The sequence below is a fragment of the Spea bombifrons genome, chromosome 4 (assembly GCF_027358695.1).
Source record: "Spea bombifrons isolate aSpeBom1 chromosome 4, aSpeBom1.2.pri, whole genome shotgun sequence".
In the NCBI taxonomy this organism is placed as follows: Eukaryota; Metazoa; Chordata; class Amphibia; order Anura; family Pelobatidae; genus Spea; species Spea bombifrons.
This window is the reverse complement of record NC_071090.1, coordinates 378461-393532: the sequence shown is the minus strand read 5'-3', so window position 1 is coordinate 393532 and position 15072 is coordinate 378461. Positions and strand designations below refer to the sequence as shown.

General features: G+C 53.1%; 2 protein-coding genes across 7 annotated transcripts in view; both read right to left on the bottom strand.

Annotated features, from left to right (window-relative positions):
• Positions 1-1541: 1541 nt before the first annotated feature.
• Positions 1542-11344, bottom strand: AEBP2 (AE binding protein 2). Of its 2 annotated transcripts, XM_053464314.1 has the most exons (10): positions 11036-11344; positions 6346-6550; positions 6061-6168; positions 5041-5227; positions 4820-4867; positions 3042-3166; positions 2686-2753; positions 2432-2545; positions 2245-2313; positions 1542-1971 (listed from the first exon to the last, which is right to left on the bottom strand). In XM_053464314.1, the coding sequence occupies exons 1-9, from the start codon at positions 11296-11298 to the stop codon at positions 2274-2276; spliced, it is 1158 nt and encodes a 385-aa protein (XP_053320289.1). In that variant the 5' UTR covers positions 11299-11344; the 3' UTR covers positions 1542-1971; positions 2245-2273. The 2 variants fall into 2 exon arrangements, with proteins under 2 accessions (XP_053320289.1, XP_053320290.1); XM_053464315.1 differs by lacking the exon at positions 4820-4867.
• A 1203-nt stretch (positions 11345-12547) lies between these two features.
• PLEKHA5 (pleckstrin homology domain containing A5) overlaps positions 12548-15072 on the bottom strand; it is a 42803-nt gene continuing 40278 nt past the window's right edge. For all 5 annotated transcript variants that reach the window (XM_053462915.1, XM_053462916.1, XM_053462917.1 and 2 more), the window contains 5 exons: positions 14892-15041; positions 14694-14800; positions 14144-14268; positions 13869-13983; positions 12548-13394 (listed from right to left, as the gene is read on the bottom strand). In XM_053462915.1, coding sequence (XP_053318890.1) covers positions 13892-13983; positions 14144-14268; positions 14694-14800; positions 14892-15041 — 474 coding nt within the window. In that variant the 3' untranslated portion in view covers positions 12548-13394; positions 13869-13891. The remainder of the gene's footprint in view (positions 13395-13868; positions 13984-14143; positions 14269-14693; positions 14801-14891; positions 15042-15072) is intronic.

The following is a 15072-nucleotide window of genomic DNA, read 5'->3' as shown; positions in this document are numbered from 1 at the left end:
CAATCGCTGCTCAGATTATCCAATGCCAGAAACCGTGCCGACGCAATTAAAGCTTTGCTTTCTCACGCTGCCCCCCGGTGGCCAAAGTGTGGTAACACTCCCCACCTGAAAACTTCATTGTGGGAAAAATGTGACCTCACATTCATGGTTCACCAGCTCCTCAGGGGTTAAGGGGAACACATCTCATGCATGGAAAACAGCCTGAGGGCACGGGGGGGGGGGCAAATGCATGTGAGAAAGGGACGCCATGCAAATTTAAAGGGGCCACACAGCTATCAAATGCATTAACGTGCATTTAATGGCTGCAGCCTACCCGTAAACATGCAGGACATTGACACGTGGCAAAGAATCTCTCTGAATTACAGAAAGCGTAGATCAGCGCGGGGGGGGCAACATTTGCTGAACACCTAAAAGTAACAATTGTGAAATTCCTGAGCCTTTCCTCCGGATATCGGAGCCGCTCGGTTTGTCGATTCGTTTTCACATGACATTTAGGAATGCGTAACCGGTGGATTTGTTGCATTTGGTAAACGTGACCCGGAAGTGAATGATTTACCTGAAAGGACGGCTAAAGGACGTTAAATTCAATCAGAGCGGAAATTGTTTTAAAGAACGTAACTGACAAAAACCGGGGGCCACGCTGGACAGGCACCAGCAAGAGAAGGAACCCTACCGCTCTGCGACAAACAGCAACACGGAGCAAGAGACCCCCAGCCCGGCGCGATTTACCGACAGCAAAGACACCGCAGCTCATCTCAGTTTCTATTTTATTGCAAAAAGAAAATTCTCACAAATGTCTTCGATAGAAATCACAGAAGTAATAAAAATAACTACAACGTAATACATAATTAGTCATTTTACACGTTTATCAGAAGAAACATCTAGATGTCAGGCGGACGAGGACAGCGGCGGGAGGGCATGAAGTGCTTGGGGGAACCACATGAGCCACGAACTTTACCATCAACATGCGGCGGAAGGTGCGGGAAATGTGAGCAAAACGCGCCAGCGGCAGCTCGGGGGCCAGGAGGGCCACAGAGCTTCTTTCCTAATACTTTTCTGTGAATGTTTAGTGCAAATTAAATCCAATTATTTCTGGCCGACAAGCACCAAAAGGGCAGAGAAACATTTTATTGCTAATCTCGGCTAAAACGTAAAGCTTGCTGCCGTTAGCGCGATCTCACAGCGCCGAGATTTCACCTTAAAACGGCTTTCCAGAAAACGAACCCGGAAGGCAGGGGATAAAATGTTTCGCGAAGCCAACGATCTCTGGAAAGAGGTTTTTACTGTTAAAAAGGTGCTTAAAAATCTTCTGGCAGAAATAGCTAATTACAGATTTCTTCATAATTATTACTAAAGATATTTACAATAAATGTCATGCCGCTAAAAAAGCAAAATCTACCGTTACATTTGAGAATATAAAAATATATTACAAATCTGCTGATTATTTACAGGCAAAAGCGTTAACAGCGCGACAAACCGGAGCGATTCACTACGCAGCTAAAATATATATCCCTCTCCCGTATAACGTACTTTGGTGCGTATTCTTTTCTTGATGTAATCAAAATAGTTTTTTTTTTACTACTTCTATCTGCATAAATTCTCTCCGTTCTATTGAGCGTTTTCTGGGAATGAAACCCATCGGGGCCTCGCTTATTGGGGAACGTGGGGCAGAACCCAAACACCATCCGATATCCGCGGAGCATCCTACGGTTTGGGGGTCACAAGAAAGCGCAAACTACGGCAAAAAAAAAACTAACAAAAAGACGCGTCTGGATGCAGCAAACATGCAAAGCCGGCGAGCGGATCCACCAGGACGAACTGCCAGGACGAACGCGCGACGGGGTTCACGTATTCACAGCGTGTCGACACAAAGCATGGGGAGCGGAGCGGGGATCCCGTGCAGCGACTCCCTCGCAGGAGACGGCAGACTGGTGGCCTCACTGTCTTTTCGGCCTCTTCTGCAGCACAGTCCTGTAACGAAACATTTACACGAACCGTCAGGCACATCCAAGCCCCTCTCTCTCAAACACCACATAACCCCCCCCCCCGATTCACGCTGAAACACAAAATCCAGCCCTAAAAACATTAACATGCGCCATGAAAACGAGTAAAAGCTGCGCCTCTGACCCGATTCCCCATTTACTGACATTTTACACCCGGGAGCGCCACAGGATGGCGCACAGTGACAGCGACCTCTGTGCATGCGCTGCACCGCTCTGCAGAAAGAAAGAAATGTATACACACCGGCACGGGATGCGAGCGGGGAGGATCGGTCAGGGCCTTCCACTGCGGGTGACCCTTTTACTAGGACTTCTGTACACCAAAGCACAAGAGAGATCAAAGAAATCAACTAAGAATGCAGAGGCAGAAAACATAAAAACAAAAAAAATCCAAAGGCTGTAGAAAGGCAGCGAGGAATGGCGATCGTTACCGGTAAATATTGGGATCCAGGAGCAAAGCCGAGTCTTTGGGGAGTTTGGATAAATGCACGACTTTTGTCTTGAGCTGGTGTCTCTCGCTCTCATTCACCCAGACGTCCGGGAGGCTGCAAGGAAAGAGAGCGGCACGTCAGGAGACGACGTACGGCGGGGAGAGGAGCATCGACGACGTTCCAACTCTTGCTGAACGAGACACTCAGGGAAGGGAATCCTCTCCAGGGAACACGGAGCACTGAACTGGACTCACATGTCTTCTGGAGTCCAGTGAAGCAGGAGCTTGACTTTTCCCGTGTCCTCTTTGCGTTTGGCAATCACCTACAAAAGACAGTTTGTACATTACAAAGGACTGCCCAGACAGGGGGCAACAACAGGAGTGAAGGCTTAAAAGGCACAGCACCTAAACAGTGCTTAGGGCACCTGCGTCACAAACCGTGTGTACTCCTCCCCCCGACTGACTGAAAAAACAGCCGTTCAACCACAAGAGATTCTTACACGGAAAGGGTACTTTTCAATTGCTAAGGCAACAAAGCCTTTCAGCCAATCAGTGCCCACCTGACTCTGGTACATGGTGACGGAGCTCTTGCACCGACACGTTTCACTCACCGTGCTGTGGAAGACGACACTGTGTCCATGCCCTAAGCTCTCTATCTGGGCGGAAAGATTGAAGCAGATGGCGCGGTGTCGGATCGCATCCAGTGTTTGTGCGTCAAAGAAATCGTGAGGTCTCGCTGAAAATCAAAAAGTACAAATGAGCGCCCGGAAACGGAGATACGAAAGAGGGGAATGAATGAGGTATTTAGAGAAGCACTTTCGCAAATTCAATCACGCAGCAAACATGCGTCATGATGATACCGCCATCGTCACACCGCACAGCGACCACGTCTCCGATAACACGCGGCTTTACACGGGGCACGTGTCTGCTTCCCGCAAAGACAAGTTTACAAACGCAGAAGAAAACCAAACGTCCGATGAATAACAGAGAGGAGGCCAGAAACGCCCTGCTCTAGAAGGCTGTCCAGCGGTTCCCCGCGCGCCAGCAAGCGTATAAACTCACCTAGAACGTCCATCCCGCCCAACGCCAAGCGACGCATCCAACTCACCTCAATCACCGCTTATACACGTGAACACAACTTGGCAAAAGCGCGTGACGGGTCCATGACGCGAGCACAAAAGTGCCCGTTACTCACTACGCCCCCCCCCCCCAAGCTGGACAGCCCCGGCCCAAACATTAAGTATCGATCCAAATTCTTCACTCAGTTACACAGAGAGACAGAAGCAGCTACACAATAACAGCTCGTTCCATCCACAAACAGCCGACGCCAGCCCCGGATCAGTATCTGCGAAAGAAGCGCCGTTTCTAAATGCATGTGACAGGGCTCGGCCGTATCATCAGGTGCTGACTAAAGATAATGGGACAAATCGTTCCACATCCAGGATATATAAATGACGGCGAAGGAAAGCCCTGCACTAATTATTACGCCACAGTCCTCAGGGTGAAGCCCGAGAAGACGTACAAAGCATCAGCCCTAAACGTTACTATAACAACCAGCCGAGACACGCCGTAGCGGCTGCCGTGCTTCGTACAGATGCGCTCAGAACAGTTGCTTCTAAAGAAAAATACAAATTGTAAAAGGAGAAGGTTAAAGTAAACATGGACGAGGCCAGAACCCGGGCGTCCGCGGCTGGATCACACAGCCCCGGTACTTCTGTGAAGCCTCAGGCCCCCGATCAGGCACCGACAGCCTGCGAGCAGCACTGGCCTCATCACACAAACAAATTTACTTTACGAACCAGAAACCTCTCCTGAAGAAGGAAGAAAATACAGGAAAACTTCAATGAAAACAGCAATTGCATAAAAATAACGAGAACATAACTGGAAGAGGGTGAAAACAGCCCTATGATGTCATGTGTAATAGCTGATGACGTTATTAACCCCGTACACGCATCACTAACCCTCTAACACTCAGCCCTCTAGCTTTTGAAAGCCTCACATCTCCTTCCCACCCCAACGGCTTCTAGTGCAGAGCTGGTGGGTACCGGCACCGAGCTGGAGGCGGCAGTTTCGCTTCCTCGGTGGGATTTACGCACCAGATCTGCTTTCTGAATTTTTATTTTTTATTTCACGTCACTCCGCTCCCCAGAAACCTACTTTATTCCTACAAGCAGCTCGTGATTCAAGCCACAGGCCCTTCAAGGCATCACCCTCCCCCAGCCTGACAAAACCCACTTCCGGGAGATTTCTGTTCTAAAGAGCAGAGTTTTGGTAAATAAGTGAAAGGAAGCACAAAGTATAAGCCGCTCGCTTAGGGCGAGCGCTAAGGCAAGCGGCTCACACAGCACGCGGATCTGAGTGACAGGCAATAGAGAGAAGCTGTATCTACCTTTCAGCTGTACTGTAGTAGGAGAATATGGGGAGCTTCCTAGAGATGCTGTTGATAATCAGAAAAAAGATAGAGACACGGACTTGTTATTGGACATTAGGAACAGGTTTCACAGTCACAGATTACTGTTTGCAGGGTTAAGGCTGCTGCAGTATGCTCCTGCGCAGCCTCTCCTCCGGGCCCGAGATGCTTCCAGCTCTCCCAGGAGTTTCCACACTTACGCAGCGAGCGCTTCCTCTTGTTCTTCAGCTTCCTCCGTCTGTTCAGTCCAGCTTTTGAAGGAGACTCCTCTTTAGACTTGGGGTGAGCGGACACTTTGGAAGAGTTCTGCTGGCTGAAGTGAGTGGGAACGTGGCGAGCCAACCCTCCTTGTGATGCGAAACTGGCGTTACAGCCACCAACGACACACTGAAAGGAGACAGAACAGCACATGTCAACCAAAACATGGCATCTCTCAAGAAGTGCCCGGTGCTACCAGCCCAGCTCTTTAGCAGACATGCAGGGAGGGAGGCAGGGAGAGAGGCAGGCAGGCACGCAGGGAGAGAGGCAGGCAGGCACGCAGGGAGAGAGGCAGGCAGGCACGCAGGGAGAGAGGCAGGCACGCAGGGAGAGAGGCAGGCACGCAGGGAGAGAGGCAGGCACGCAGGGAGAGAGGCAGGCACGCAGACAGACACGCAGGGAGAGAGGCAGGCACGCAGGGAGAGAGGCAGGCACGCAGGGAGAGAGGCAGGCACGCAGGGAGAGAGGCAGGCACGCAGGGAGAGAGGCAGGCACGCAGACAGACACGCAGGCACGCAGACAGACACGCAGGGAGAGAGGCAGACACGCAGGGAGGGAGGCTTTGTCTAATCCAATAGAGACTGAAGCTCCAAAGGCAAAAAAACATGGAGGTTGCTTCCTGTATCATCAACCACACGGAACGTCCTACCCCTGAATGGTGCATTTCCCACCCGCGCAGCCTGTATCCAGAAAGATGCGAGCAATCCTTTTTATTTTCTGCACTAGTTATACAGTCTCGGCACAAAGCGTATGGAATTCTCTCACAAACATACGTAAAATCTCACCCCTCCTTCCAACTACCCCGGACAACAATTGGTTATTTTGCCACCTTGGTGCCGCTGTCAGTTTTTTTCACAAATTAGAAGCTGCGAGCGTCGGCAGTCGTTACCAGATCTAAAATTATCTCCCACGTTACATGGGCTGAAGTAAAGTGAGGGAGGCTGGGAACATGCGCGACCTACCTTAAACGGTTTATCGCCGCTGTGCGTTAACATGTGTCTCTGCAGCCAGCTCTGACTCGTGGACGGGGTGTTGTACACCTTACATCCCTTCCAGAAGCAAACAAAAACCTGCAAACAAACCCAAACAAGAGCGTTAAAAGGCGAGGCGCGTCGCTGAGTGTCTCGCTCGGGGGCCGCGCTGCGCGATCTCGCCACTCGAGCCGCCTTCAAACAACACAGACGACAAAGAATATTCATGTGAAAGTAACGCGCATCGATTAGAGGCGATACGGATTTTAGTCTCACCCCCCCGCGCTGCCCGTCCACGTGAACGGCACGTATGTGTTCAGCCAGGTCTGGGCTGGAGGAGAACGACATGTGACACTGGTCCCAGCAGCAATTGTAAACGTTTTTATTGGAAGGCGGGGGGATCCCATGTCCGTTCATCATGGATGGAGTGGAACGGCCGCTGGAAACCGTGCTGTCCACGTCCATCAGGGTGCTGCTTATACTGCAAAGAAAAACAAGCCGCCGGTTAGTTCCCGCCCACTGCCCGGCAGAGGTTTATTAAAAGGTATCAGCTGCGCAGGGTCTACGGCGGCCCAGAACTTCATCCAAATACTTATGTCTTACCGACCCCAACAATCCTCAAAACGCATGCAAGCAAAAGAAAATACCCCAAAGTAAGCGCATTCACAAAGGGAAAATGCGACCAACGCTGTTCCCGCAGCTTATGTGTTTAAGAGTGGCCCTCAGGGCCAGGCACGGAGAGCTGTGAGTAGACCTGGTGACTGTAGACCTGCCCTCAACTTCAGACCAAGGCACACAATCTGGGCAAGCTTTGGAGGGGCATCCAGAGCCTGTAGGCGTCAGGGGAAATGCAGCCCCCGCACCAGAGATCACAGGCCACTCCCCCGGCACATGTAAGCTCTTGGGCAGACGTATTAAACCACAGTTACCCCAAAACAGAGACCCCCATTACAGCCATTCACCCCGCAGACGAGATCATGAGCCCAGGGACCCCGTTGAAGGGCATCTTTTTTTTTTTCATGTTCTGCCAGCTACTCGAGGGGGTTTTAAGTGAAAGTTTCCGCAACAGCCGAGAGAATCCAGGGTGTTGCACAGCGAGACTCCCCAATAAGGATGGCGTTTGTTTTGTTTCCTGTTAACCTCTTCGTCGTAAAGGACTTTTAACCCCTTTAGGACCAGCGTTCTCGTACTGCGTCTTCCCTTGAAGACCGCAGTTTTATTTAAATATTTTAATTCCGTGCTCGTGATTTGCTTCAAAGCGATCACATGCACAGAACTGAGGGGGAGTGGCAGCGCCCCTCGCAATCCCATCGTCCATAGAGACACTGGATTGCGCATCATCGACCAACCAGGAAGTACCAGGTACGTCACCGGTACAGAAGGGGTTAAAGTGAATGCAACAAATAATCTGCAATAAAGAGGCAGCAGAGAGAGACCAGGACTGTATGCCCCAACAACCCAACGCCCCACCTGTGGAGGATCCATGGGACTGGGTAGGTAACCCACCACTAGCTGCAGCAGGAACGCGGCCCTCTACCCGCCACCGCATGCTAGAAATAAAACCTCTAACTGCGCATCCCGTGTGAAGGGCTGAAAAGACGGATGTAACCCCCTCACGCTGGAGACCGGGGCATCAAGGTAGAGCCGTTCCATAATAGGACTACGGCGCTAAATGACTCCTTATACCCCTGCCCCACACACTGGCCGAGAGGCTAATGGGGTCACTTGGAATTAGTCTCCCCTAAAAGCTGCTCCATTAATAGCGATGCTCTGCAGAGTTTATCACACGCGGTCCTCGCACATCATGTACCACATATTGCATCACCGCAGCACAAACCCCGCAGGGAGGGAGCGCGGCGCATGTGTGAGGAGGAGAGCAGGGCATATTCACATACCCCCTTAACAATGAAAGGGAACTGCTGGAACTTCTGCCCTCGGACTGGAGCTGGGCAACCGGCTGCTGGGGAGGCAGAAGCCGAGCGGAACGAGTCTGTACCGGAAATCACGTGGACCGGGTGCCAGACTGCATTTTAGACGCGTCTATTCACCAAATCCCAGCCACCCTCCCTCAAAGCACCCACGAGTGCACAAACACGCGATACCCCGGGCCACCCACCAACACGCGATACCGCCGGCCACCCACCAACACACGATACCCCGGGCCACCCACCAACACGTGATACCGCGGGCCACACACCAACACGCGATACCGCCGGCCACCCACCAACACACGATACCCCGGGCCACCCACCAACACGTGATACCGCGGGCCACACACCAACACGCGATACCCCGGGCCACACACCAACACGCGATACCCCGGGCCACCCACCAACACGCGATACCGCGGGCCACACACCAACACGCGATACCGCGGGCCACACACCAACACGCGATACCGCGGGCCACACCTGACAGGCACCGCACCAACACACTATACCCCAGGCCACACCTGACAGGCACCGCACCGACACACTATACCCCAGGCCACACACCTGACAGGCACCGCACACACGGACCATACCCCGGGGGACACACCTGACAGGCACCGCACACACGGACCATTCCCTAGGGGACACCTGACAGGCACCGCACACACGGACCATACCCTGTGGACACACCTGACAGGCACCGCACACACGGACCATACCCTGGGGGGGACACCTGACAGGCACCGCACCAACACACTATACCCCGGGCCACACACCTGACAGGCACCGCACCAAAACACTATACCCCGAGACACACACCTGACAGGCACCGCACACACGGACCATACCCTGGGGGACACACCTGACAGGCACCGCACACACGGACTATACCCTGGGGGACACACCTGACAGGCACCTCACCGACACACGATACCACAGGCCACACACCTGACAGGCACCACATCAACACACCATACCCCGAGCCACACACCTGATGGGCACCGCACACATGGACCATACCCCGGGCCACACACCAGACGGGCACCGCACCAACACACCGGACATACGCCCGACACACATGAGCCACATACTTGCCAAGCTCCTGTGGAGGAAGTCTTACTCACATGAAGACTCCACTCATTAGAAACTCATACTCCGCTCCTATACATCGGCCCTCCATCTCTATAAACTGATCAGTTTCATGAATCTCATCCCTCTCCCATAACCCTAAATGTCTGCTCTCCACATTAATACCCTTCTGCACCCCCCCAGGACTTCCCTCCAACCTCTCTACACAAGAACTTGCCACTTACGTCAAAAACAAAATGACACCATCAGGGGTATTTACTGTACCCCCGTTCCTCTCTCCTCCGCTATCTGTTGGTGCCCCTCAGGGCTCAGTTCTTGGGCCTCTACTCTTCTCCATCTACACGTCTTCCCTCCATCGCATATCTTCCTTTGGCTTCCAGTACGGCCTATAAGCCGATGGCGCTCTAATCTACCGTATTGGCTCGAATATAAAGACTTAAAGTGGGGGTGTGGCCTATATTCGGGGTCCAGCACCCGGGACATGAAGTCCCGGGCACCGGGCAGGCAGTGGGGTTAGGATACAGATCCTCCGCAGCGGTGCAGGGGACCCGTATCCTACTCTCCGATAAGCTCAGACAGCCTCCCGTGCCAGCACTTCCCACGGGGGGGGGGGGGGGGTTGTGCCGGCACGGGAGATTGTCTAAGAGCATCGCGCAGACGTTCAGCAGCAGCGGCGATGCGAGTAAACAGCCTCCGCTGCCGGCACGTCTGCACGATGTGCTTTAACAATCTCCCTTCCCGGGAATTCCCACGGGGGGAGTCCCGGGCAAGGGAGATTTTTAAAGCACAACTTGCAGACGTGCCGGCACCGGAAGTTGAATACGTGTTATGTGTAGATGTCCCCCGCAAGACCCCGTGGAGTCTGCACCGGTAAGTCTGGTGGTGGGGGGGGACATCTTGGGGACAGAGTAGAGTGGCAGCATATCTGGGGGGGGGTAGAGTGGCAGCATATCTGGGGGGGGGGGGGGTAGAGTGGCAGCATATCTCAAGGGGGGGTTGAGTGGCAGCATATCTCAGGGGGGGTTGAGTGGCAGCATATCTCGGGGGGGTAGAGTGGCAGCATATCTCAAGGGGGGTACATCTTCGGGACAGAGAGGCAGCATATCTCGGGGGGGGGGGGCAGAAACTTTTTCCATTAAAAAAGCACCTAACTTTTAGGGTGCAGCCTATATTCGGGTGCGGCCTATATCCGAGCCAATACGGTACATCTCCTCTCCCCACCGTCTCTTCAAACAGCCTCACCGACTGTCTTTCTGGGATTGCGTCATGGACGGTGTCTCATTACCTAAAGCTTAACATCTCCCAGACAGAGCTTATGGTGACCCCGCCATCCTCTCCGTCCACTACTCCTGCCATCTCTATCTCTGCCGGCAAATCCACCACCCAGCCGAAGTTTGCTGCCGCAGCATCACACCTGCCTCTCCTTCATCCACACATCCAGTCCCTCCCCTTCACCTGAGAAACATCTCCCAAATCCCATTCCAAACGCAAGATACCGAAATACTATCCCCTCTCCCTTATGATTTCACATCGGGACTATTGCAACTCCCTACTAACTGCTCTTCCCGTCTCCCAACACCCACCATACGGGCGGGGGGGTGCACACACCTAGGGCCCACCCACTGTATGGGGGGGGGACCACACACCTGGGGCCCTCCCACCGTACCAGGGGGCCCTCCCACCGTACCAGGGGGCCCTCCCACCGCACCAGGGGGTCCACCCACCGCACCAGGGGGTCCACCCACCGCACCAGGGGGTCCACTCCCACTTCCCAGGGAATCTCTCCTCCCTATAGCTCATAACATTAAATAACTCACCACAGGTACCACTACCACCTCCCCCTGTGGGGGCCATCAGCCTGTAGCCAGTGATATGCGCCGCCCCGAGGGCCCACAGCATTGCCCCCTCCATCCCTCGCCCCTTCTGTCCCCCACCTTCCCCGGTACCTGTCCTCGGAGTCCATGCGGCTCAGGGGTTCCCCCTCAAGGCTGGGGCTCCTCCCGGACTTGCTGCTGCTGTACCCCTCGTCGGTCCCCGAGCTGGCCCCTGTACTGCTCCCCGAGCCCGAGGGGTCCCTGCCCCCAGATGGGCTGTCCGAGCGCTCCGAATCACCCCCACTGCTCTCCCCATCTTCCTCTTCGTCTGGCCGGGGAGCGGGACTCAGAGTCCCGGTGGAGGAGGGCGCGGGTTGCGGATGAGCTGCGGCCATTACTACTAGCGATGAGCGAGGCCGGGGCGGAGTCAGGGGCGGAGCAAGCAGCCATTACTGCGCGCCGTGTGAGGGGCGGGGCCATTCATTTGAAGCAGTTTCTGGTCAACACTGAAAGGAGGCGGGGCTCTTGTCGCAGAGCATGACGGGACTGGACGGGAAGCCTCCGGAGTCAAACCTGCTTCTCGTAGCAAATCACAAACTGCTGCGCGTGTGCTTCACTGACAGAGGGAGGGGGCTGCAGGTGCGGCTCCGGGGGTACAAACCATACACCTGATTAACATCCACCGAATATCTTATCACGTATACAGTATAACCCCCCCCCCCAGCGCTGTATACAGAGCAATATACCATCCAGCGCTGTATACACAGTAATATAACCCCCCCCGGTGCGGTATACAGTAATATAACCCCCACAACCCTGTATACAGTAATATACCACCCCAGTGCTGTATACAACACCCCCCCCCGGTGCTGTATACAGTAATATACCATCCGGTGCTGTATACAGTAATATAAACACCCCCCCCGGTGCTGTATACAGTAATATAACCCCTCAGCCCTGTATACAGTAATATACCACCCAGTGCTGTATACAGTAATATAACCCCCCACCCCCAGCACTGTAAACTTCCTTTAATCTGCAGACCTGGAGCCACCATTGCTGTCAGTCATATATTTTCGGTGGCTTTAGCCGCTCAAACACCCCACTGAGCTGATGCTTTATGGCAATGCTAACAAAGTCCGTTCTTTAATAAACTTTCATTAATCAGCGTCTGGCTGGGTGACTAAGACTGAGTCAGTCTATTGTTTCCCACAGGCAGTATGATAAGAGGGTCAGTGTAGTAGACTGGGCTCATATAACAGAGCGAGATATGCCAAGTGTCTGTTTAGTTTGCCCAGTCCCCTTTGTGCCCCAAATACCTGATGCCCTTTTTTTTTTTTTTTTTTTCTAGGAGCTCAGAACGTTTGCACGGAAACCCCCGGCAGATCGGCCCCTGGCGGCCCCCGTCTAGTTGCCAGTTTCTCCTGCTGTAAAGACTCAAACCTTAATCAGTTGTTGATCTCGTCTTAGATTCAGGAGCTGTGCTGCGCATTTTTGCATTTTGTGTTGCTGGCCCTCAGGCCCCTGGAACCTCATACCCTCAGGCCCCTGGAACCTGTGGGTATGACCCGCCCTGACCCAGCCCCCCCAACCCGGAGCCAAATTTAAGATGATTAAAGAAAACCAATTTTCTGCAAACAAAGCGAAAGTGACTCATTTGAAACATTTATTTGGCTTCTTATAAAAGACGAGATGTGAAGGTTTTAATTTCTCGCGCACGTCGTCTGCAGCGTACACAAGATCTGTAATTACATCTAATTACGCCAGAGCCCCGCCAGCTCGAGCGCCGTCACATCCGTACGCGACGGACCCGCCAGCTCGAGCGCCGTCACATCTGTACGCAACGGACCCGCCAGCTCGAGTGCGGTCACATCTGTACACCAGAGACCCAGCGGCTCGAGCGACGTCACATCCGTACGCGACGGACCCGCCGGCTTGAGCGCCGTCACATCCGGACCCGCCGACTCGAGCGACGTCACATCCGTACGCGACGGACCCGCCGGCTTGAGCGACGTCACATCCGGACGACCCGCCGACTCGAGCGCCGTCACATCCGGACGCGAGGAACCGCCGGCTCGAGCGCCGTTATTGCTCTACAAACCCGCCTGGAAGAATTTCATAGACTTTTTCTGTATGGTTTGTGAAAGCTGCGGCAGTAACCGCTTCACGCTGCAGAATGAAAAACAGAATATCCTACAATAAAATGGCACATTTTAAATATAAATATATATTTTTACAAATAGAGTGGAAAATAATAGATTTTAGTGCCCAAAGTGTTCATCGTGGGAATGTAAGACGGACGCGGGAAGCTTGTGAATAAACACTGCGATCAAAGGAAGATTCTCAGCAAATAAACTCAGATTTTGGCTCGAAAAATATCTTCATGTGCAAGAAAACCATAGCAGCAAGCGGCCAGCGGACGCAGCCTCCGCGCCATTCTTGGAACGGTCGTCCGCGATGGGCCCTTCGACTTCCCATTCTGGTGTTCGGACTGAAAAAAATAAACAGAAACCAATTTAAAATGACTCGGCGAATGGCGTCACCGTGGCTTCACGTATCTTTATCCGGGGGCCGAGCAGACTGTCTCTTTAGGGCACATGTGTAATGGCAGTGTGTATGGGCACATGTGTTGGCAGTGTATGTGTATATGTGTGTTTATGGGCAGGTGTGTGTGTAAAGGCAGTGTATGTGTATATGTGTGTTTATGGGCAGGTATGTGTGTGTTTATGGGCAGTCGGGTGTAAGGGCAGTGTAAATAAAATACCGTCTGTAAAAAAAAAAAAAAACAGCCAGGGGGAGGCAAATTTCCATTTTTGCCTCGGCCGCAGAAGGAGCTAGCTACGGCTCTGCTTCCACTGGTCACTGGAGCCGCGCGGTGGGGCAGAAGTACAGTGCCCCCTGCTGCAGAATACCGCAAAAGGATTTATCGCCGATCGTTACCAATGACTAGCGGTAAGATACTCACTCAGTAAAATCAGGCGCTGGCGCCTACACACACATGAAGTGGGAGGTTTCCGTGAGCTGCGTCTGAGGAACCGGAGCCGCTAACGTGGGATGTTCTGGGAGAGAAGAGAGGTTTCCTGCCGGAAATAAAGAGCCGGAGTTAATAAAGTGAATTATTGAGCGTCCGCCCAGCCAGCCGCCATCGCGGTCTCCGAGCCGCTACAGACTTCATGTCCGCTAGGAAGTTAAAGCTGAGATTACGTGGAGTCTGCCTTAATACGAAGATAAGGAGCGCACCTTCTAACTCCGCGTGTCTCCGTAAAGTGTCTGCAGGGAACTCGTACGAGAAGAGGATTCCTGCGCATTCCTGGCCTGCGGCGAGCCTCCGCTCAGAGTTGCTCTGGTGATTAGCGCTTTCCGAGCTCGGAAAACTAAACACAGATCGATAAAGAGCCCGTGTAACCAATGCGTCTCACTGTATGCGTCTATTATCTCATCAGGACAAACAAAACAGAGGCTTCAAATGTAGAAAACCCAGACTCTGCCGGCAGATCGACCCCCGTCAGCCCCTTTCTCCTGCTGTAAAGACTCCAACCTCAATCAGTCGTTGGTCTCGTCTTAGATTCAGGAACCGTATGTCTATCCCATGCATGTTTAATCCCCTCACTGTATTACCCTCTACCACTTCTGCTGGGAGGCTGTTCCACTTTACTACCCTCTCAGCAAAACTTCCTTCCATTGCATTTCAGCCTCTATATCTACATTTCCAAATCCCTCCCCTCAGCAGGAAAGTCACCCACTCTATCCCAGTGTAGTAGGGCTGGCCATGCGCCCATATGGAACATACCAATTTGGAACGGGCGCCTTTATCTTGTCACCAAGGTCACCGTCACCAGCGACATCCTTTCTTCTCTCCTCTTTGGTATCCAGAAACGTCTCTGAGAGATCTCCTTCCTGCACCAGAAACATCGAGCCCCCAATGCAGTAAGTAACAGACACCAAAGCGTCGGCGCATTCAGCATTGAGAGCACAGAAGTCTCCTCACCTGCCTGTCGGGGGGCCGTTTGTCGGCCGCTTCCTTCAGCCGGGTAATTTCTTGAGCTGGAGTTTCTCGCTGCTGCTGATCAGCCGCCTCGTGCGCCGCGCTCTCCAAGTCCTTCATATCGCTGCACAGTTTTTCCTCCCGCTTTCGGATCTGTGAACAGAAAATTCTGCTATTTCTGTTT